The sequence below is a fragment of the Chelonoidis abingdonii genome, chromosome 13 (assembly GCF_003597395.2).
Source record: "Chelonoidis abingdonii isolate Lonesome George chromosome 13, CheloAbing_2.0, whole genome shotgun sequence".
Lineage (NCBI taxonomy): Eukaryota > Metazoa > Chordata > Testudines > Testudinidae > Chelonoidis > Chelonoidis abingdonii.
In genome coordinates this window covers 13,152,744-13,175,969 of record NC_133781.1, presented here as the reverse complement: position 1 = coordinate 13,175,969, position 23,226 = coordinate 13,152,744, and the positions used below count along the sequence as shown (strand labels likewise).

Here is a 23,226-nt window from a genome sequence, read left to right as displayed (position 1 = left end):
CAGTATGGCCACACTGCAGCGCTGTTCCTACACAGCTGTACGACCACAGCTGTAACTCCCAGCGTTGCACATTTCCAAGTGTAGCCATGGCCTCACTCTGTGGTCCTCAGCATGGGTGGAACAGCTTACTGCAGTAGAGGCTTTATGGCTCCCGAAGTGACTAACACAGTTTAATGTGTTAATGTCACCACATTTAGAGTATACCTAAGAACTGGCCCGGACTAAGCAGCCATGGAGGAACAGGTTAGTACACTAAAGAATGACTCCAGAACACCCAGTGCAACCCTCTCTGCATTCTGGGAGAGCTCAGAACTAGAACTAGTTCTAAATTTTGCAACTCAGGTCTCTCTCTATAATTGGTTGTGCTGGAACACTGAATTTGATCCCACTCTCAAACTCTGATGAAGTGTGGATTCAAATCCAATTTCTGGGTGACAATGGCCCATCTCTAATTGGTATGTTTATATTATGAGATACTTGTCCAGTTTTCTCATCCTAGTGCTCAGATGCCAGAGCAAGCTTTCACAGAGCTTTGTGCAGTTTGCAATTTACATGGATATCTAATACTTCAGAGGTCACTAAAGGAATCTGGGTGAGGATGCAGGAAGAGAAAGCAGCTGTTCCCATCAGAAAGAAAATAAAATACCATTTAGACTGAAATCCTTTGTTCCCCATATCACACACTAAGTTGAGTCAGGCTGAGTGCATGGTTTTATTAAATATCAGTCTACTGCACTTGTCAAATTCTGGTTTGGAAATATCAGTACAAGTATTAGTAAATCATTTTCATGTGGAGTCTCATTTTCATGCTTAAAACTGCTATGGTTGAAACATTTAGCAACATATTTCAGCATAAACTGATTAAAAACAGTTATTGTCAAAATAAAATGATCCCTTTAAAACTGGGATTTGATTAATGGACCCTATTTTCTATTTCTTCTGCTGAAAAGGGCATTTCAGAGCAATGTGCCCAGTTCCAAGGGGTGAGCAGATGCCTTGCATTGCTCAGCAGTGACGTCGCGCCTAACGAAGGAGCAGCATGGCCAAAAGAAATGCACACATTTCGCAAGGGATGGAAAGATGATGACTATACCATGGGTCCTGCAAGGATAGGACTACTTAGGGCTCTGGGATATGTACAGTGCTTGCACTACAGCAGTTTCTTCCATTTTGAGATATTATCAATTCCAGCTGTATTTCCCATTTTAATCACCAGAAATCCATCTCACACTGGTACCACCTTTCAAAGTAGAAGAATCTGCAACCACTCTAGGGATAATTTTTTTAATGTTTTTTGGAAACTGATGGCTCTAGATATAAGTACAGAATAATAAGATATACAATAATGCAGCTAAATTTTATCTTGCAAATAATTTTCATGCTCCACAAAGACAGTTGAATAGGACAGTATCACAAGTCAGTGAAATATGCAACAGCAACCCAGAAAATAAGCAAAAAAAATAATTCCAGATGCTCTCTAGAATAGTTTGTTACTACTAATATTCCACCTGGACTTACACATACCATGGCCCTTTCTACTTCTATTAGGGTTTGGTTTTGTTATAGTTCTACTACTGCTATTCAAAAATTGCTCAAGACTTCAGATCACTATAGAAAAGCCTTAAATTCTATAAAAAACTAGTATAGAATTCTCTCCTTTGCCTCAGAAACTGCAACTGGAGGGCCTTGGCTAAGATAGAGATAATGTATCAGTGGGTATAGGGGAGGTGAGGCAGACAAAGTTGCATGAAGAAGGCAAATAAATCACTTAAATTCTGTAATTTATTACGTCTCTACATATGTACCATAGGCACATCACACATACACTGGTTAATATTTTCAAAGTCAATGGGGGAGTTAACCACATAACTCCCGTTAAAATTAATGGAAGTACTGTAGCTTAATTTCCTAGCTGGCTTTGAAAATCTCAACCACATTTCACATTTTCTGCTCTTCCATTTTTATAAAATGAAGAAATAAAAATTGATATCCTTCCCGAAGAATGATGGTGCTTGCCATTAAAATGAAGCTTGCATTACCACCGTATTAAGTATTCCCTTTATTTGAGAGCAAATGCAACAGAGGGTAATACTGAGTATAGGTCTCACGCTCTCCTAAAAGCTTAAGAGAACTTTTAAGAGAAGCCCATTTTGCATTTTGGGCTCATTTCTCCATTGTTCCTGAGCTAAACATAGGTATAGTGAACAGCAGGGAGGGGTGCGACTGACAGTTACTCTCTAATTCTTAGCTGCTTGGCTCCAGTATAAGCTAAAGCTGGCAAGAAGGCTGCTTTAAGTTAAGGTGCTGGTGGAAGATCTTCTGCCAGCTGAGAATCAGACCCACATGCTCCCTCCTCCCCTGATGCATCCACACCCTTCCGTAACTTTGACATATCCCCCGCTTCCTCTGATTATGTCTTCTTCCTTTCCTTTTTACACCTAGCAGTATAGTTCCAGTGTAGGAAGTGGTGGTGGGAAAGTTGGTGTGGAAGGCAGTGGAGCTGCGTCTGTTAGCTTTGTGCCGATGGAAATTTGCCCTATATTGAGGAATCTCCAGCTGGCAAAAATGGAGAATCCAGCCCTACAGATTTTATAATTAGGTTTTACATTACTTGTTTAAAAAAACAGGACAAGAAAGGCAAATCTACCATTACAACTACGCTATTAATATATTAGAAAAATCTGAATTGTGGGGGAGAAGAGCTAGCCAAGTCTCTTGATCAGAACTCTCAAGAGAAATCAGGCTGTAATTGGGAACACTTTTTTTTCTTACTGATAAGAGTATGATGGAAAAGGCTGGAACCAGAGGGAGCCAAATTTATCTCAGTCCTCAGAGGAATCTCAAAGTGCTGAGAGAAAGAGTGAGTGGAAGAGGAAATAACTTTTGTCTCCATACTTACCTGATTAATGAAGTATTTTAGCAGGATTCTGTTGCCAAAGTTTTAAAACCTGTTCATTCCATATTTTCTACTGTAGGCCATGCCTTTAAAAACCAAACACTGCAATAATAATATTACATTGGAGTTGCACTAAAAGCCATCCAAGTGATTAAACGGAAATAATATAGTACAAAAAAGTTATAGAATGAACTTCCAACTCCTTATTGGTCAAAATACTTATTCCTAGAAAGACCCAAGAGTATCTCATAGAAGGTTCTAAGCTAAATTTTAAACTTACAGCAGCAGCCTGTGCTGTGGTGTTAGCAGCATATTGCTGGATATACATCTGGCACAAGAGACATTCTGTCTCAAAGAAAGTTCTCTCACTTCAGGCCAACACACTGTACTGAAAGGGACTTTTTATGGCTCATATCAGCAACAGGAACATGCTTGCTAAAACTGCTCCCTTTTAGAGCAGTGGCTCTCAACCTTTCCAGACTACTGTACCTCTGTCAGGAGTCTGATTTGTCTTGTGTATCCTCAAGTTACACCTCACTTAAAAACTACTTGCTTACAAAATCAGACATAAAAATACAAAAGTGTCACAGCACAGTATTGCTTATTTTCTCATTTTACCATATAATCATAAAATAAATCTATTGGAATATAAATATTGTAATTACAATTTCAGTGTATAGTATATTGAGCAGTATGAATAAGTTGTCCGTAGGAAACTTTAGTTTGTACTGATTTCGTTAGTGCTTTTTATGTAGCCTGTTGTAAAACTATGCAAATATCTAGGTGAGCTGCTGTACCCCCTAGAAGACTCTATGTACTCCCAGGAGTATGTGTACCCCTGGTTGAGAACCACTGTTCTAAAGTTTACTGCTGATGACAGCACATGTGCTTGTGAACCACTATCCAATGGCTCGAAGTTGAAGCTAGATAAAAAATTGCACCTTGCCTAAATATAGCTGTTAGGGTAATTAACAATTGGAACAATTTACCAAGGGATGTGATGGATTTCCCATCACTTGAAGTCTTCAAATCAAGATTGCCTGTCTTTCTAAAATATAAGATCTAGCTCAACCACTAAATATGTCCTTGAGACAAAAATTATTGGGTGAAATTCTATGATCTGGGGTATACAGCAGGTCAGTCTAGATCAGAGGTAGGCAACCTATGGCACATGTGCCGAAGGCGGCACATGAGCTGATTTTCAGTAGCACTTACACTGCCTGGGTCCTGGCCACTGGTCCAGGGGGCTCTGCATTTTAATTTAATTTTAAATGAAGCTTCTTAAACATTTTAAAAACCTTATTTACTTTATATAACTAAACATTTGTTATATGTATTATAGACTTATAGAAAGAGACCTTAAATTAGAGTGAATAAATGAAGGCTCAGCACACCACTTCTGAAAGCACCCCTGGTTTAGGTAATCACACGGATACTTTCTGGCTTTAGAATCTATGGAATTATGTCCCGTTTGTAGCTAACCATGGATCTACAGCTACACTGCATACTACAGTATGTCTGGTGGGCCTAGCAGCTGGCACCACATGCACTGTGGCAGACTGCCATCTGTTATTTCATGCCATCTGGGGTCATTCCATCTTGCACACCTGGCTGTAGCTTCTTATGGTATGTCTACACAGCAAAGCATAAGTGTGATTGTAGCATGTGTAGGCAGATCCATGTTAGCTTTAATCAAGCTAGCACAGATAACACAATAGATACAACAGCATTGCAGATGTGGTATCATGGGCTTCAGTATAGGCTACACCAGACTGGCTGCTAGCCTGTGCTGAAGCCCGTGCCACCACATCTGCACTAAAGCTAACACAGGTATATCTACCCATGCTGCAATTGCATCTTAACTTTGCAGTGTAGACATAGTCTTAGATGTTCCAAGCAAGCTAGATTTGTGGGCGTGCACTGAAATTTTTTTCAATGCTGAGCATTGATTGACAGAAGATAATCCGAAATCTCTAGGATACAGGCTTGGTACTCTACCTTTACAAATTTTACATTAAATTTTTCTGTCTTAAGGAAATCTTGTTAATTTTACTTCATGAAGCTGTTTTTTTAAATCGCCTTTAGTTTGACTTCCATTCGGACAGTCACCAGAAATAGGCTGGAGGACCCACTAGAAGCCACCCCATTAAATTATTGCACTAAGTAATATTTGAATTGGCTTCTCTTCAGAATTATCCAAAACACTCTTACGCCTCTTAATCTCTCTTTAGATCTGTGACTCTGTCCCTTTGCTCATACCCTGATAAGGCCTTTAAATCATTTTGCCCTGATTATAAAACAGGAAATCTGTGACAATGTTATATTTGCTTCAGTGTTTGTGAAATAAAGGATTACTAGAGACTCTGCACATTTTCTTTCTTCTAAAAGAGAAACATTTCTGCTCTTCTGACAAAGAGCAATTAAATTAAACAAGAAAAAGGTGAAAGCCAAAGGGTCAGGGCGGGGTGAATTCTAAAGGGCGCTTAACAATGCACTAGCAAGAAATGTCTTTAGAAGTGGGGGAGGAGGTGGGTTTTCAAATACTATGTAAGTATAATTTATCATTGGCTCCAGCACTTTCTTTTCTTCCTGGATACTACTCAAATACTGATCTCTGTTTAGCTTTAACTATATTATGCCAAGAATATCAGAGCCTGTGTTTTGTCCTCATTTTTCCCTAGAGCACCTTGACAGGTCATTTGACAGCCTGACAATATTCTAATTCATGTTCCAAAACCCCACAAATTTCTTCTTAACCTTTCAGCTTCCGGGGCTTATTATAAATGCTTGGTTTCTTGAGGGAATTCTGACAGCTCTCTTCTGGCCCAGAGAAATGGAGAAAGGTATTAGCGAGCCCCACAAAGGCTATAAAGCTCCTTTAGACATTTGGAATATTCACTGCATTCTCCTGTGCACCAAGATGTATATCAAGACCACCTCAGTTTCTTCCTTCCATGACCCTTTATCAGAGGAACAGATCAGAGCTGAGAGTTTGTATTCAGAAATGCTAGCTGATCACACTACATGATTACACCTGGGGCTCATTAAAATAATTTCCCTTTGTTTGCACTTTTAGATAAGTTTTAAAAAGTGGCAAGACTTGCGTAAAATTCTAGTCTGGATACACTTAAAAAGGAATGTTAAGGTTGGAGGTGGGGGTAGCGGGGCAGGATAGACAGAGAATTTAGTTAGAGCAGAAAATATTTTACATTGATCTGCCCTGGGAATCAGGGATAAAATGATTGTGGTGTTTCTCATTCTAATCTCATGGTTAAGTTAGTCTATATAAAAGCACTATTATGCAAACTGCCATTTTTTTATTCTCCTTTGTTCAGCAGAAGTTTGAAGAAAGAAGAGGAGTTTGCTGGTTAGGCAGGCCAGAAGAGATTTTGGTGTTATCTATGTCTTACGTGCTTTAAGTATCTCAAAAGTATTTACCAGCAGTAAATTAGGGTATCTTAGTGTAGTAATTGTGTAGCCATTAAACACTTACAAATAGTTCACACAAGACATTAGAATTAAGAAAATATTGGCTAAGATGCAGGTTATTTGTCTTTTCCAAAAGCACCACGGGAACTTTTACTTGGATGTCCACAACAGACAGGGAAAAGCTCTGTAGTCTAATGTTTCATCTGAAGAAGGGAGGATATGTTTAGGAAGAGTTATGTGCAGACCCATAACTAGAATAGCAAAAGGTGTTGCTGGCCAAAGGTTGAGGTGCTCTGATAAAGATATATAGTGGAAACTTCACATAGCACCAGCCTGCACTATATCTGTTCCTTGCCAAGGCTTTCTGTCCCCCAAGTTTTGAAATGTACCAGTTATTTAACGATACACTGAAACTCTACATAAGGTTGGAACCCTTCATTCTCTATGTGTGACATATGTGAAGCCAGTGATGGCTTTTTTTTTTTTAACAACATTCCTATGTGTTGGAATAAACTTACAAGCAAGGTGCCACAGACTTGATTAAATAAAGTAGATGGCATCACACACACAAGTTTCCCAAAGAGAAAGCTTTCACATACCAAGCTCACAAAATGTAAATAAAATTTTGCCACTTGTTCCAATAACAGAGGTCTCTACATTTAATTTGTGTGTGATAGATGCACTCCAGGAATATTCTCTCTTGTGTTTTCTCATAAAGTTCTTCAAAAATACCTTCAATATATCATCATCCTCCTACCTCTGGATGTACTGTAGAGAGGACACTATCCTAAATAAAGTGGCTGTCATCAAAATCTTTACACTCTTGCCTAGATTTCAGAGGTTTTCCATATAACTCAGTATACCGTGAACACATCTTAAAAACAGTTATTTGCAAGGCAATTATTTAAAAGTTAGTAGCGATCACTTCAGCTTTACCAGATAACTTGCTTTTTCTACTTCAAAATATTTCAATCCTGGCACTTATAATTAAACAACTAAATATTATCCTCACTTACATATAATTGAACTGAACAAACTTAATTAAATACATATCACAGTGACAGCCATTCCGCTCTCCTTATTTATACTGTGTAATAGGATTTTTATCATTGTACTTAGATAGTGCACAAAGTATATTTGTAATTCTGGCCTTTGATGTACAGTCAACATTTTTAATCACAAGTAGACAAGTCCCATTTCAGAGAAGTCATTTATAATTCTGTTTGGATATTGCAATAATGCTAATGCAGAGAAAATATGTCTTCCTAGTGAATGAACATCTTGAAGGAGAGGAAGTTTGTTAATAAAATGAAGTCTTTGTAAACAAACGCTTTAAATCTCCCATGAAGTATTGGGATAATTACATATATTTTACCAATAAGAAGGATTTACACATTAGTTAACATTTGATTATGTTCTTCAAATCACCACCTCTCCAACATTTGACATATGAAGAACAGGTGTTCAGATTTAATTCCAAGTGAGAAATGCAGCTTTTTGGTATGGAAACAATTCTGCAAATAGAAAGACTAGAATCTAGAGATTTCTTGATCTATTTCTCTGTTTACTGGCAGCATCATGACACCTGTAGATTGCATAATTAATACTAACTCAAGAAGGTGGAGGGATGTGATTAACAAGTCAGATGATGAGTCAAGACAGCATACAAAGAGAACCCAGTGTTGACCAATAACACTGTTCCCACTGATGTGTATAGCAAATCTCCTATTTATTCCAGAGCGAAGAGCTAAGCCAATGCTGTGCACTTCTGAAAATCCCACCTCAATGGTTAAGGATGAGGTGACTTGGAAAATTGATGCTTTCTTCCCTTGTCACAATCCTGCAGTTGTGGGCAGTGGAAGCGTTTGAATGATAGACTCCTGGGTTTAGACATGAGGTGGCTATTAGCAGGGCATTTTCTTTGAAAGTCCCTTTCTTTGGTCTTCAGAACTCAATCCCCTCTGTCTGCTAGAGCCTGGATTTGTTGACCTCCTGGACACCCCAACAAAGCTACTCTTACCCCACAAGGAGTTTGGGGAGGGAGTAGACTGTGGAAAATGAGGCCAAATTTAAGGATTTTTTATTATTATTGATTGGCAGGTAATTATTAGAGCTATATTGCATAATCTATATTATAAATCCAAAACCCCTTAGACTTGGCATTGATGCCATTTAAGCAGATCACATTTTAGTCACAGGAGGCAAATACGCTATAAAATAAAATAAAAAAGTAGAAAGGCATAAAACCCAAACCAAACCAGCATGGTTACATGGCAAGGTTCAAGAGGTGATTTAAGTCAAATGGGTATTCTTCAGGGTAAAGCGAGCGAGCGAGACAGAGACAGAGAGAGAAAAGTCAGTATGGTCTGTCTATTGGATAGGGCTTGGATTGACTCAGGAGACCTAGGTCCTATCCCAAGCTCTGCCACTGACCTGCTGTGTGACCTTAGGCAAAACATTTCACCATTCTGTCTTTGTTTCCCCTCCCACCCTTCTCCGTCTTTTCTATCTGGACTGTAAACTCTTTGGGATAGCGATTCTCTCTCACCATATATTTTTACAGTGCTTAGCACAACAGGGACTCACTGTCAGTTGGGGTCAGTAGGTGGTACTGTAAATTCAATAACAGCAATGAAAATAATCTAGTATTGTAATAAGTAGTACATAAATTAGAGTAGGAATTATCTTCAGCAGTACTGCAGTGCTAAGTCTGGCAGTGTTAGACAGAAGAATTCAGAAACAAAGTGGAATATACGTGTGCTTGTTAATTACCAGAATGTCCTTCCATGACACAAGATATATCTACATAGCAGCTAGGAACTGTGACTCCCAGCTCGGTTATACATACATTGCAAGTTCTGTTTGAGCTAACAACTAAAAATAGCGGTGTGTCGGCAGTGGCATAGGCAGTAGCTCAGGTTAACTGCCCAAGTTGTACCAAGGAGGTTGTGTAGGATTATACTCAGGTGGCTGGCCTGAGCTGCTCTCTGTGCCACTGTAGCCACACTGCTATTTTTAGGCCCTACTTTGAGCTCAGTTAGTGCATGTATGTCTATCTGAGCTGGGAATCACACCCCTCAGCTGTTGCATAGATGTAACCAATGTTGTTTCAGCGCTGTGCACCAAAGCCTTAACTCTAGAAACATACCAAAAAAACGGAGGAGTGTTTGTTGATGAACTGAAGTCTTTTCTGAAATTTGTAAGGCAGAAGAGGAAATGCTTTTCCTAAGTTTTATCCCCTACGGTATTTCAGTTTAGTTATCCACACATGAACTAGCATTCTAATTGTAAATACTTTTCACTGTGGCCCATTTAATAGCAATAGGAAAAGACCACTTGAGAGCGTAACCCTACCAATTGTCCTGCTAACACTTCTTAACAAAACGGAATCAAAAACGGTGTATCAATTTTGTTTCGATCAGTTGCACTCACCTTCCCACCCTCATCAAATTTGCCCACGTGACAAAACCATTCTCGGGAACAGAACCAGGTAGGCATGATCACAGTGGGTCCATGGGAGGTAAAAACCTATGGAAAAAAGGTGATAAGAAACAACTTTAGTGAAAAGGAAGAATAGTTCCTAACAGATATACTCTTTGATAATAGAAGTTTATTTTCATTTATTAACTTATGCCTTGGTCCTATTAGTAATAGCAAGTTTTACAGCAAATCCAAAGATCTTGAAACTATAATTCAAGTTTTGAAAGATCCACCACAACCGAAAGTTCTACTAGTTTTACTAAAAATACTAATCTTAATAATGAAAGTACATATATAATGGAAAGTCTGTGTCCAACTCTAGGACTCCAGTGTGCTTTCAAAAAGCACAAAATTACAAACTTTGATCTATCTTCTATGATTTTCTGTGGAAAATTGGGGAAGTGAAGTACAGCTTGATTTTAAATCAGAACAATATGTATACAGTATTTAATGCTACCTGGTTAAACTAAAAGTCTTGGAAAGAAACAACATGAATGTAGTTATTTTTAAATTTTGAATGCTCACAGCTTCAGTGACTAGCACCAACACAGCCAGGAGCTGTACATAATCAACCTTTGCTGCCTTAAACAAACATGCCATAAACACAACTATGAAATAAACCAGAATATCCAGATTATGTCAGGTAAACAAATTATCACTTTTATTACAAGGAAAAATACCCTAGCAAATCAGGAGACTGAACCTGTCAAACAGAAATCTGAAGTTAAAAAGGCACATTGTGTCTAGCTCCAAAGAAAGTTACCTGTACAAGCAGGTTTATGGAAACAGAAAAATAAAAAACAAATTTATTGCCAGTTTCAATCACTAATGAAAATATATCAGTCTCCAGAAGATCATTTCAAAGTATACTATAGATAAAGTAATTAATATTATTCTGCAGTTAAAATTTGCCAACTCGGTTGCATAAATTTAGCCTTCTGAATCCATAGTTAGATACCTGTTGCTCTTATTAACTTCAATATGAGCTGGGAGTGCTCAGTTTTTCAGGCCACTTTTCTCTTTAGATGGATAAATAGGGATTTAGGATCTTAATTTTAGGCCCACAGATTCAAATATTTTAAATTTAATTCTGTGTTGAGGCACCTAGCGATGGTATTTTCAAAAACATCTAAGTGACTTTGTAACACAAGTCCCACTATAAGGGCTTGTCTTCACTACTGGGGTAAGTTGACATAAGTTATGCAACTCCAGCTCCGTCAATAATGTAGCTGGAGTTGCCATAGCTTAGATCAACTTATCCCGGTATCTCCACTGTGCTGCGTTGATGAGAGACACTCTCCGGTAAACTTCCCTCACTCTCCTCAGAGAGGTGGAGTACTGGGGTTGACTGCAGAGTGCTCTGCAATCAATGTAGTGGGTCTTCAGTAGACCTGCTAAATCGACCCCTGCTGCACCAATTGCAGCAGCATCGATCTCTCCATAGTGAAGACCAGCCCTAAGTCAATAGTCTTGTGCTGAACAGAAATGGCCTGCCTTTCAGAGGGGCTAAGCACCAGACACTCCCAGTGAAGACACTGGGAGCTGAAGGGCACTCAGCATCTCTGAAAAATCAGACCACTTTTATTTAGGTGCTTAAATATAGATTTAGGCGCCTAACTTTAGGCACTTAAGTCGGAAAATCATGGCTTATATGTATAAGAGTGTAATATGCTGCCAGTATTTTCCTGTTAAACAACCTGTTAGCAGTTCTTGATTCTGATGGGAGATGCTGAGCCTGGCAACTGATTAGCAGGTGTTGATCAGCTGACTCACTATTGCAAGTACTTATTAGCTCCACCATAGATACCAAGGAAATGGGAGTGCCCAAGGTGGAACTGCAGGATGAAAAAAGCTTAGGAAGAAAAGCTGGACTGCAACTGAGTGGAAATCTGTTTGTCAATAAAGCAAAATTCCAGAAGGGGGACAAGTCCTGAGCCTGTTTGGGGTATGCTGAATGTATCTAAAGGTGAAGGAGACTGGAAAAGCCACTTGCTCATTAAGGCCCTTATTCAACAGAGCACTTAAGCATGTGCTTAACTTTAAGCAATGCAAGTAGTCCAATTAACTCCAATGAGACTAGTCAGATAATTAAATGCTCTGTAAAGAGAACACTCTGCTAAGGGTTAATGCTGATATTCTGGACAAGTTTTATTTCATCACAACATATAGAACACCTTATGAAACTGGTTATAAGTAAGGCTATGTTTTAGTCATGAGTATTTTTAGTAAAGGTAATGGACAGGTCACAGGCAGTAAACAAAAATTCACAGCGCATAACTTGTCCTATATAACCCTGAATAACTCTTGGGTGCTCTGGGGCAGCGGCGGCCCAGAGGCACCGCCGCAGATGCTTGTGTGTGTGTGTGGTTTGGGGACCCCTGCTGCTGTTAGGGGGGAGAGGGGTTTGGGGGGGCTGACAGGTTCCCTATCTGATTCTACGGGGCTCCCCGGAAGCGGCGACATTTTCCTCAGCTCCTAGGTGGAGGTGCAGCCAGGGGGCTCTGCGCACTCTCCACGCCCTGAGCACTGGCTCCGCAACTCCCATTGGCCAGGAACCATGGCCAATGGGAGCTATGGAAGTGGCATCTGAAGGCAGAGGCACTGCACGGAGCCGCCTGCCCGCACCTCCATATAGGATCTGAGACACATGTTGCTGTTTCTGGGGAGCTCCCCCAAGGTAAGCTCTGGCCAGAGCCCTCACCCCCTCCTGTGCCCCAACTCCCTGCCCTAGCAGTGAGCTCCCTTCCACATCCAAACTCCTGCTGCTGCTGGGGAAGGGGGCATGGTGGCTCGAGACTGCCCCAGCAGCAGCCAGTGTGGCTGGCCCTGGGCTGCCCCAGCTGCTCAGGTGGCCCCCGGGCCAGGAGATCCAGCAGCTGCAGAAGTCCCGGAAGGTCATGGAATCCATGATTTCTGTGACAGACTCACAGCCTTATTTATAAGCCAAAACAAATCCCTTATTACATGTATGGACAGAGCATGAAAATGTTCTTTGCATCTCTTGCAAAGATCTGTTCTCACATATGCACAGTAATGCCGATATTTTTATGCAATTTATATACACTGAACTGTAAAAGTATAGTACTGACAATTTACATGGGCATTCAAGCAACATTTTAAGGACAAACCAATGTTCTGTATTTTTCTTTGGAGATGCAAATAATTTTTACAGAGTTAGATTGAGAACAGGACTAAAATTAATCTAATGATAGATGTATTAACTTGAGCAACACCTGGTTATGCCAGTAAAGTTATTCATAGTGAAAACAATGGGGAGTGAGTTGGATGACGACTATGGAAAAGGAGACAAAGAACTTTATTATTTATTATCCTGAAGGAAATTATCCCAAGCAATCACTGCATGGAAGCTGTACAGTTACTGACGCATAACTAATTTTTGTTCTTAGTTCTTTAATTCTCTGCATTATTGCTCCATAAGGACGGCCATACTGGGTCAGACCAAAAGTTCATCTAGCCCAGTATCCTGTATTCAGACAGTGGCCAATGCATGGTGCTTCAGAGGGAATGAACAAAACAGCCAGGGACAACTCCAGGGATTTTGCCGCCCTAAGCGGCAATGGCCAGGGGGGTGGAGGGGAGACGGGAAGGAAGAGGAAAAAAAGCAGCCACGATTGGTGGCATTTCAGCAGCAGCTCTACCACAGCCGCTTCATTCTTCGGCGACAGGTCCTTCCCTCTGAGAGGAACTGAGGGACCCACTGCCGAATTGCCACCGAAGAGCCGGACGTGTCACCCCTTTCAGTTGGGCGCCCCAAGCACCTGCTTGCTGGGCTGGTGCCTGTAGCCGTCCCTGAAACAGGTGATATATCCATTGTCGCCCATTCCCATCTTCTGTCAAACAGAGGCTACTGAGCCATCCCTGCCCATCCTGGCTAATAGCCATTGATGGACCTATTCTCCATGAACTTATTTAGTTCTTTTTTGAACCCTGCTATAGTCTTGGCCTTCACAACATTCTCTGGCAAAGAGTTCCACAGGTTGACTATGCATTGTGTGAAGAAATACTTCCTTTTGTTTGTTTTAAACCCGCTGCCTATTAATTTCATTGAGTGACCCCTAATTCTTCTGTTATGAGAAGTAAAACACTTCTTTATTTACTTTCTCCACACCAGTCAAGATTTTATAGACTGCTATCATATCCCCCTTTAGTCATTTATTTTCCAAGCTGAAAATGCCCAGTCTTATTAATCTGTCCTCATATGGCAGCTATTCCATATTTCTAATTATTTTTGTTGCCTTTTTCTGTACCTTAGCCAATTCCAATGTATCTTTTTTGAGACAAGGTGATCACATCTGCATGCAGTATTGAAAATGTGGGCATACCATGGATATAGAGACAGGCAATATTATATTTTCTGTCTTATTACGTATCTATTTTTTAATGATGTCCAACATTCTGTTAGCTTTTTGGACTGCTGCTACACTCTGAGAAGATGTTTTCAGAGAACTATTGACAATGACTCCAAGATCTCTTTCCTGAGTGGTAACAGCTAATTTAGGCTCCATCATTTTATATGAATAGTTGGGATTATGTTTCTGCAATGTGCATTACTTTGCATTTATCAACATTGAACTTCATCTGCCATTTGATTGTCCACTTACCCAGTTTTGTGAGGTCCCTTTATAACTCTTCGCAGTCTGCTTTTCACTTAACTATCTTAAGCAGTTTTGTATCATCTGCAAATTTTGCCACCTCACTGTTTACCCCTTTTTCCAGATCATTTATGAATATGTTGAATAGGACCGGTCCAAGTACAGAACCCCGAGGGACACCACTATTTACCTCTCTCCATTCTGAAAACCGATCATTTGTTCCTACCCTTTGTTTTCTATCTTTTAACCAGTTATGATCCATGAGATGACTTTCCCTTTTATCTCAAGATACCTATTTTGCCTAAGAGCCTTTGGAGAGGAACCTTGTCAAAAGGTTTTTGAAAATCTAAGTACACTATATCCACCGGATCACCCTCATGCACATGCTTGTTGACCTTTTCAAAGAATTCTAGTGGATTGGTGAGGCATGATTTCCCTTTACAAAAAACATGTTGTCTCTTCCCCAACAAATCATGTTCATCTACGTGTCTGACAATTCTGTTCTTTACTATACAGTAACTTCTCGCATAACATTGTAGTTTTGCTCATGAAAAATGCTACTTTAAGCGAAACAATGTTAAGTGAATCCAATTTCCCCATAAGAATTAATGTAAATAGGGAGGGCTTAGATTCTAGGGAAATTTTTTTTGTCAGACAAAAGACTACACACACACACACACTATAAGTTTTAAACAACCAATTTAATACTGTACATAGCACTGATGATTGTGAAGTTCGGTTGAGGTGGTGAAGTCATAAGGTGGAAGAGGGCAGGAAATTTCCCAGGGAATGCCTTACTGCTAAATGATGAACTAGCACTTGGCTGAGCCCTGAAGGGTTAACACGTTGTTAATGTAGCCTCACACTCTACAAGGCAGTACAAATGGAGGGAGGGGAGATAGCATGGCAGAGAGAGACAGACACACACACCCTGTGTGTGAGAGAGATGCGCATTGCTCCTTTAAGTACACTGACCCCACTATAAGTACATTGCCTTTTTAATAAGTAGATTAGCAAATTGAGACAGCAGCTGCTGCCAGCAAGCTCCCTCCATCTTGAGCCCTGTCATGTCTCCCCCAATCCCCCAAAGATAAGGTACAGAAGCGGGGGGGGGGCAGGAGCGGGGGGAGAGGGACTCTTCCCGCCCCCGCCCCCAGGAAGCAGGGGGCTCCTGGGAGCAGCTCCAAGGCAGAGGGCAGGAGCAGCACACTGCCGTAGGGGGAGGGACAGCTAAATGCCCAGCAACTCATAGCTTGCGGGGTGGCTGCTGCATTGGGAATTTAGGGGAGCAGGGAACTGATGGGGGGCTGCCGGTCCACCTTGATTCCAAGCCCCCACCAGCTAGCTCCAACGGGCTGCTTTTTCTGTAAGCAGTGGACAAAGCAGATGGCTGCCAAACAACTTTATAAGGGAGCACTGTGCAACTTTAAATGAGCATGTTCTCTAATTGATTAGCAAGGTAACAACGAAACGGTGTTAACTGGGATCACTTTAAGTGAGAAGTTATTGTAGTTTCAACCAATTTGCCCTGTATTGAAGTTAGGCTTGGCAGCCTGTAAGTTGCTGTATCGCCTCTGGAACCTTTTTATTAAAAAAAAAAAAAAAAAAAAAAGTGGCCTCACATTAGCTATCCTCCAGTCATCTTGTACAGAAGCTGATTAAAATCATAGGTTACAGACCACAGCTCCATGTTGTAGAACAGATTTTGACACAGATATATAATCAGCTTGATGAAAATAAAGTTAGTTTAACTGCTATAAGTTACAGAGCACACAAAGTTTAAATAAAAATGATATAAACAAACAAAAAAACGTTAGCACAATATGAAGCAATAAAAGTCTCCCACAACCTAAAACATTCTGTTCTAGTGCTTTTAAAAGCTAGAAGCTGAATACCTGACATCAAATCAAATGACAGACTGAAATATTTTGTTTCTCAAACTTCTAAAATTATAGTGTAGCAATTTCAAACAAAAGATATGATATGCAACAGAAAGGATGCGTTGTAATTTACAACATGGTACTACCAGAATCACATCACTTCTGATTGATGCACTGTATCTGCTTTTAAAAAGAAATCCAAAACTAACAAATAAAATCAAATCACTTACTTAAATCAAACAAGCTGACTTTTTGTTCCATATGGTGCCATTTAGGAAAGTCTAGCTTTATGATGGAACAAATGTCTATGAAGTTGAGGGCACACATTTCAATGCAATGTTTTTAAAACTTATTATTGCCATATATAAGAAAAATATGAAAACTATTCAGATGCTTGCCTATCCCCCACAGGAACTTTCAGGATGATATGTAGCAAATGCAAAGAACAGTGACAAAAAAATGACCTTGGTAGCTCTAGATCAAAATTTTACATGGGCAATGTAAACCCTTCCATTCATGGATGTGTACTTATTAATGAAAGAATACTCAGTACCTTGCAAGATCAGAATCTATGATTCTCTGTGCGAGCCAGCGGCATTAGCTAGAGACAGTATGTACAACCCTCATAGGTAAGGAAAGCACCATTGTCTAGTGAAGAGGGCACTGGAGTGAGACTCAAGAGGCCTGGGTTCAATTCCCAGCTCTGCCACTTCAATTCCCAACTCTGCCACTTGTTTGCTGGGTGACCTTGGCCAAAGTCACTTCCCTCCGTGTGGCCTCAGTTTATCTATCTATCTATAAAATGGAGAGAACATCTCCCCTTTGTAAAGTACTTTCAGATCTGTGAGTGTAAAGCACTATGTAAGAGCTAAATATTAGGTCCAGATGATATATTACAGCACACAAAGCAAAGCATCCCACATTGGATCAGAGACATGTAGCTATGGAATCAATTATAAAACCACTGCCTGCAGGTGCACATTTTTAATGCTAACCTGTAAAGAAGGGAAGATATAGAAGGCTGCTGTCTCCTTGGAGTGCAACTGAAAGTCGGCTGGGTACTTTATTATGCAATTTCCATATTTTCAAATGTTGGGTGTTTTAAGTTTAGTGCTAATTTATAAGATATTTTTTGAAAACAACATTTTTGCTTTCCCTGTCTTGATCCCATAAACCAATTCTACACTCTAAAGTCCTTCCCAAACTAAGCAATGCTCTAGAATTAGAGTTGGTTGGGAATTTTGCCAGTTACTCAAAAGAAACTTTTTGTGAGAACGTACCAGTTTCAACAAAGCTTTTATCGGGAAGGACTCTCAGGTCCAGGATAGCATTTTGGGCAGGCAGACATGCATGCACACATACCTACCTCACCCTAGAATAGCCAATTACCTGATGGTTATGGCACTCACCTGAGATATGGGAGACTCAGGTTCAAATCCCTGCTCCAAAGCAGGCAGAACAGGGACCTGAAAGTGGGTTTCCCACATCCAAGGTGAGTGCTCTAATCCCTTTGTCTATGCTAGGGTTTCTCTCTCTTTCTCTCTCTCTCTCTGCTTTTTTTTTTAAGAGAACATTTTGTCTCAATGCAGAAAAGAAAAAATATTTGAAATTTTTGAAAATTTTTGTAGAACGAGAGAACAGTTTCCCATCCAGCTTTAACTAGAATCCATTGCACATGTCAGAAAAGCAATGCTGAGTGAGAGATCACAGAACAGACTCAGAGCAAGTAATAAGTCTTTGACATCTGACTTCAGATTCAAGGATTTCCTTCAAAAACAGGACCAAGAGAGAGAAAGGGACATGGGCTGAAAATCATAGAAGATTAGGGTTGGAAGAAACCTCAAGAGGTCATCTAGTCCAACCCCCTGCTCAAAGCAGGACCAACCTCAACTAAATCATCCCAGCCAGGGCTTTGTCAAGCCAGGCCTTTAAAATCTCTAGGTAACCCATTCCAGTGCTTCACCACATCAAGGAAGAGGAGAAGGGATGAGACAGCTCTTTAAAGTAGCAGTGACAGAACATTCAGATTGCAAGTACTGGCAATGATGGGAAGGAGAGTGGGGTGGGGAAAAAGCCTTTTAAAGCACAGTAGCAATTATTATTACTGTAGCCTCTGCAAGCCCTAGCTATGGACCAGGACTCCACTGACCATTACAATGGTTCTGACAGTGTTTCCCAAAGTTCTGAAAGCTGAGCCTGCTTCAGAAAATAAAAATCTATCACGAAACCCTACCATGTGCAGTTAAAGACCTACCCATTCACATGTAGATCTCCTGCAGCATTGGAACACTGGGTTATGATTTGGTCAGACAGATGCAAGAGCCTTTGTTTGGCCTGCTCCGGATTTGTCCAAACTATTTTTCATATCCCTTGTCACTGTACGTTTGTTGAAACACTGCAAAATTGGTAGAATGGATTAATAGGGTCTGCAACAAAAACATTCTGCAAGTTACCTGGTCCAGGTTTTATTGCTGAATTGTTGTCTTTTCTTTTAGACTGCAATAGTTGCAACCAGAGAAACAAACAAGACAGTCTCATCATACCCAGAATGTTAACCAATAAAAAATCTCCACAGCGTACATTACAGCCATACTAACCAACACATTATAAAATCAATGTCAGAGAGATTTGTGACCCCATTGGTCCCAACCCAAGGCTCCAGCATAGCACCCTCTCCAGGAGCTGTCCACTCCTCCTTGGCTCTGTTCCCCCATTCCTTACACATCCATCACCCAACAGGTCTCATGCCACTTGCTACTGTGCCTCCTCCCGGGGTGCCTCTCCTGACTGTTTCCCCTGGGCACCACATGCTGAGCAGCAGCCACAGCCTGGCATCCTCCCCACTGCTGCTTGCAGTGAAGAAAGCACAGGTGGGGTTTCCTGTGGGAGATGGCAGGGAGAATTTACTCAGCAGCACTGACTGTCCGGGGTTACTGTGCTTCTGCCACCCCTGTGGTATCAGGAATGCAGGTATTAGGAGCAGAGTCCCAGCAGCTCCATGCACACCAAATGCCTGTGCTGCCTTCAAACACAATGATGTAACAGCAGCACCTGTGCAGGGAAAAAAGGGGCAGGGCTCAAGGAAAAAAGGGACTGGATGGGTTGACAGGGGGTTGGGGCTCAGGAGAGAGAGGAGATTTGGTGCTACCTCTGCCAGCAAATAACAATTACAAACACAGGAGGCGAGAGTTTTTTGGTTGTAAACAAGAGTCTCCCAGGTATACTGGGAGACTTGGTCAATCTCGTTAAAGCAGAGCTATATAATAACTAGGCTTGGTTTTCTCAGAGACCCGCCTACTTTTGCTTACCAAACAGCTGTTTTATAATTTCCTGTATTCTCTCAGTTCCCAGTCCTGCCTCCCTAATGGACCCTGCACATCTGTGTGAGGTCTACATAAGAAGTTAGTTCCCTGCTTACAGGAAAGCAAGCAGAGCCTTTGTGTTCTATCACAAACATCATCAAAAATCTTGTCATGTTTATACTCTATATCAACTAAAGTTGCTGTTACTTAGGATGTATTATATGTATTATAATTAGTTATAAACTGGCCAAAAGAAAACAATAATTTGTTAAAAACAATGGTACAGGTTAATTATCAGTGAAGGTATAGATCTTAACCAGATATTAGAATTCCTAAATAATATGATCAAGATTCTGCATGCACCATTGTCATAATCAAATTGTAATCCAGTTACATAAAGTTCCAAACAGAAAATAACATAATTGTACAGATATCTTCACAATTTAATGAAGTAATCTGTTAAACCATCTATGCCTAACACTCTTGCATTGTCAACAGGTTTTGTTCTTAGCGGTAAGTTTCTGGGTTTAGTTTAATCAGATCTGTGCTCACTAATTATTCTTAGTGGAATCACTCAAAATTCCCAAAGAAAATGTTAGGAACAAGGGCTGAAAATGTCATAAATTGTTTTACTCCTCAAAACCAGATTGAGGACGTAGGTCATATGATATTTTTTAATTACATTAAAATTGTCAGTAAAATCACATGTGATTTTAGGCCCACAGAGGTGTGCGCTTCAGGTGATGTCAGTGTCTGATAAGAACATAAATTCATGTACTCTGAGTGATGTTCTTCTGTTTATGGTGGTCTTCAAGGAAAGGATTATCTGCTTAACCAGTGGATCAGAATCCAACACATAGGTGTCAAATGGATAAATGCAGCTGGTGGGATACTTTATCATATTCTCTCATGCAGGAGCAAAACAGGAAACAGGAGGATAGTTCACAAGTTCACATGAGTAAGATATTGAGTCAGCAACTCTACCTGCCATCCAACATTTGTGAAAAATATATAGGTTTAGACAAAATAAAGTGATCTTCTTTGATACTTTAAGAGGTTAAGACACTATTCCAGCTTGTGAGCATACTAGCCTTTCACGTCTGGGGTTGATGTCCAGAATCAGACACGCATCATCATCCTGTCCCGAAGCAGGGAGAACAAAGATTTATCAAACAAAACCACATCACAGTTCACTGAAGCTTTAAAAATCTAAAAACTGATTCTAGTTTGGTTTGGCTTGTGCAGAATGAGGCCTGAATTGGTTCTTATCAGGGCTGCCCAGAGGATTCAGGGGGCCTGGGGCAAAGCAATTTTGGGGGTCCCTCCCATAAAAAAAGTTGCAATACTATAGAATACTATATTCTCGTGGGGGCCCCTGTGGGGCCCAGAGCCTAGGGCAAATTGCACCCCTAGCCCCACCCTCTGGGCAGTCCTGGTTCTTATGGTATCTGAACTGATTTTGCCCATTCCTATTTCCTTACAGACATTTGTCAGTATCACCAAACCAATCCTAGCTTCACTTTGGCTGTTAATCCCTGTTCCAGAAAAGCCCCAGACTGAAACAGCAGGGGGTGAAACAAGGCCTGCTGAAATGTATATGGAAAGCTGTTGCTTGTACTGCATATAGCAACTGCCTGATACAGGTTTGATTCAAGTCAGCACAACTAATCCTTCAGTCTCAAGACTATGTGAACCTGAAAACAATTGGGGAGGGGGGATTCTTCCTTTTAGACACTAGAAAATTGAGTGATTTGTCATGAGATAGTGAAAGATAAATAAGATAAATCTATTACAGGAAAAATCAGCAAAACTAATTCAAAAATTCAAGAGAAGATAGCAAAAAGATGGGTCCTGTCCTGAGAGACACCGAAGCCAGTGAAAGTTAAGAGCACTCCACCCCTTTCAGAAACCAATTTGGGCCAGATCCTGGAAGACTGATCACTCATACTGACTTTTTCACCAATTGTGGACTGACTTCATCAGGAGTCAGTACCCCAGCAGAGGCATTTAGAATCTTGCTGGTAGTGCCCAACTTTAGCAGTAGATTAATTGTAAACTGTGTTGTCAAGGTGATAACTTGAAAAGTTTTTTGTGTGGTGTTTCATACAAGATATAACTTGCTTTTATTTTTGTTTATTAAACAAGCTTTTGAAAATCACGGTGCTTGCCAGTCATTAGTTTTACCTTCAGTAAAACCAGTGTTTTAATTTATCGTTGTATAAAGCTTATTATCTTGAACACTCCAGTATAGTCACCATGCCAAGACCTGTAGTATTTTTGACTTGACAGCGAACGCACACATCCAGTTTTCACTCTGCATACAGGTGTGCCAGTCCTTTTCTCCAGTATAAGCAAATAAGCAACTTATCGTAGGCTTTAATATCTAGTTCTTGTTGAACATTTCCAGTTCACATGCTGTGTGTGAATACTCACAAGTCCCAGGTATTTCAATTAAATCAAAGCAAACTATTCTCAATTTATCAGAGGGGTAGCCGTGTTAGTCTGGATCTGTAAAAGCAGCAGAGAATCCTGTGGCACCTTATAGACTAACAGACGTTTTGGAGCAGGTCTGCGTCTGACGAAGTGGGTATTCACCCACGAAAGCTCACGCTCCAAAACGTCTGTTAGTCTATAAGGTGCCACAGGATTCTCTGCTGCTTATTCTCAATTTGTAAGCAACTCCCCCTACCCTCTTGCAACTCAGAGGCAGAGGCCAGGCATAATAGCAGTCCCTATCGTCTCCCAAGGGCAGACACTGCTCCCTAGTGCACTAGCCACTCCAGAGAGGTCAGAAGAGGAGACTAGGGTCATAGCTGCCCAAGTACAAGCCTGCCTGATCTCCTCGGTCCATAAACCCATGTTGCCATCCATGCTACAATGTCAACACTGCTATATTTAGTGCACTAGCACAAGCGGAGCAAACGTGCCTATCTGCTCAGGCTGAAAGGCATGCTCCCAACTGCAGTGTAGACACACCCTTTGTGAATCAAGCCCCTTCTCCATGGAGAGCACTGAAACCAGTCTGAAGAGGGTGAGTCAGATTGAGAAATCCTCAGATATAAGATGATTTGGGCTTGCTAGAAGAATTTAAGTTGGTTTCTTTTCTGTTCCTGAAACTTAAGAGGGAAGCAAGTCTAACTTAGTCTGTAGTGAAGTACGAGATAAGATTAAATATGCAAGCAGGCTGTTTGTTTTAAAGTCTCCTTTTCTCTAATTCTTACTTCTAACTCCTAAATAAAAATCTTTTGTTTTAAGGAGGCTGATGGCCAATATCACTGGTCACAGGTTCCCGAACCCCCATCAGAATTGCAGTTTGATAAGCACTGGGTACAGAATAGCATACCTGGGTCCCAGTCTAAGAGTGGAAGAATTGAGATTCCAGTCTGAGACAGGTAAGAGCAAGAGGCCAAACACCTGTAATGAAAAACCAGATAGGGGCCAAAGATGCAGTTAGCCCCACAACCAAGACACTTATCAGTCCTAAGTATGCTGCTTCTTTTTTCCTTGCTGTAGTAGTGTTTTTCTACTATAAGTGAAGATGAATGACGTCACATAACAATAACCCAGCCAATAAAATATTTCTATTTCTACAGTCAAACCCTGGATCAGTGGGAACTCTGTTTGGT

General features: G+C 40.6%; 1 protein-coding gene across 3 annotated transcripts in view; it reads right to left on the bottom strand.

Annotated features, from left to right (window-relative positions):
* QTGAL (queuosine-tRNA galactosyltransferase) overlaps positions 1-23,226 on the bottom strand; it is a 331,029-nt gene that overhangs the window by 73,243 nt on the left and 234,560 nt on the right. For all 3 annotated transcript variants that reach the window (XM_075071758.1, XM_075071757.1, XM_075071756.1), the window contains exon 7: positions 9,758-9,853. In XM_075071758.1, coding sequence (XP_074927859.1) covers positions 9,758-9,853 — 96 coding nt within the window. The remainder of the gene's footprint in view (positions 1-9,757; positions 9,854-23,226) is intronic.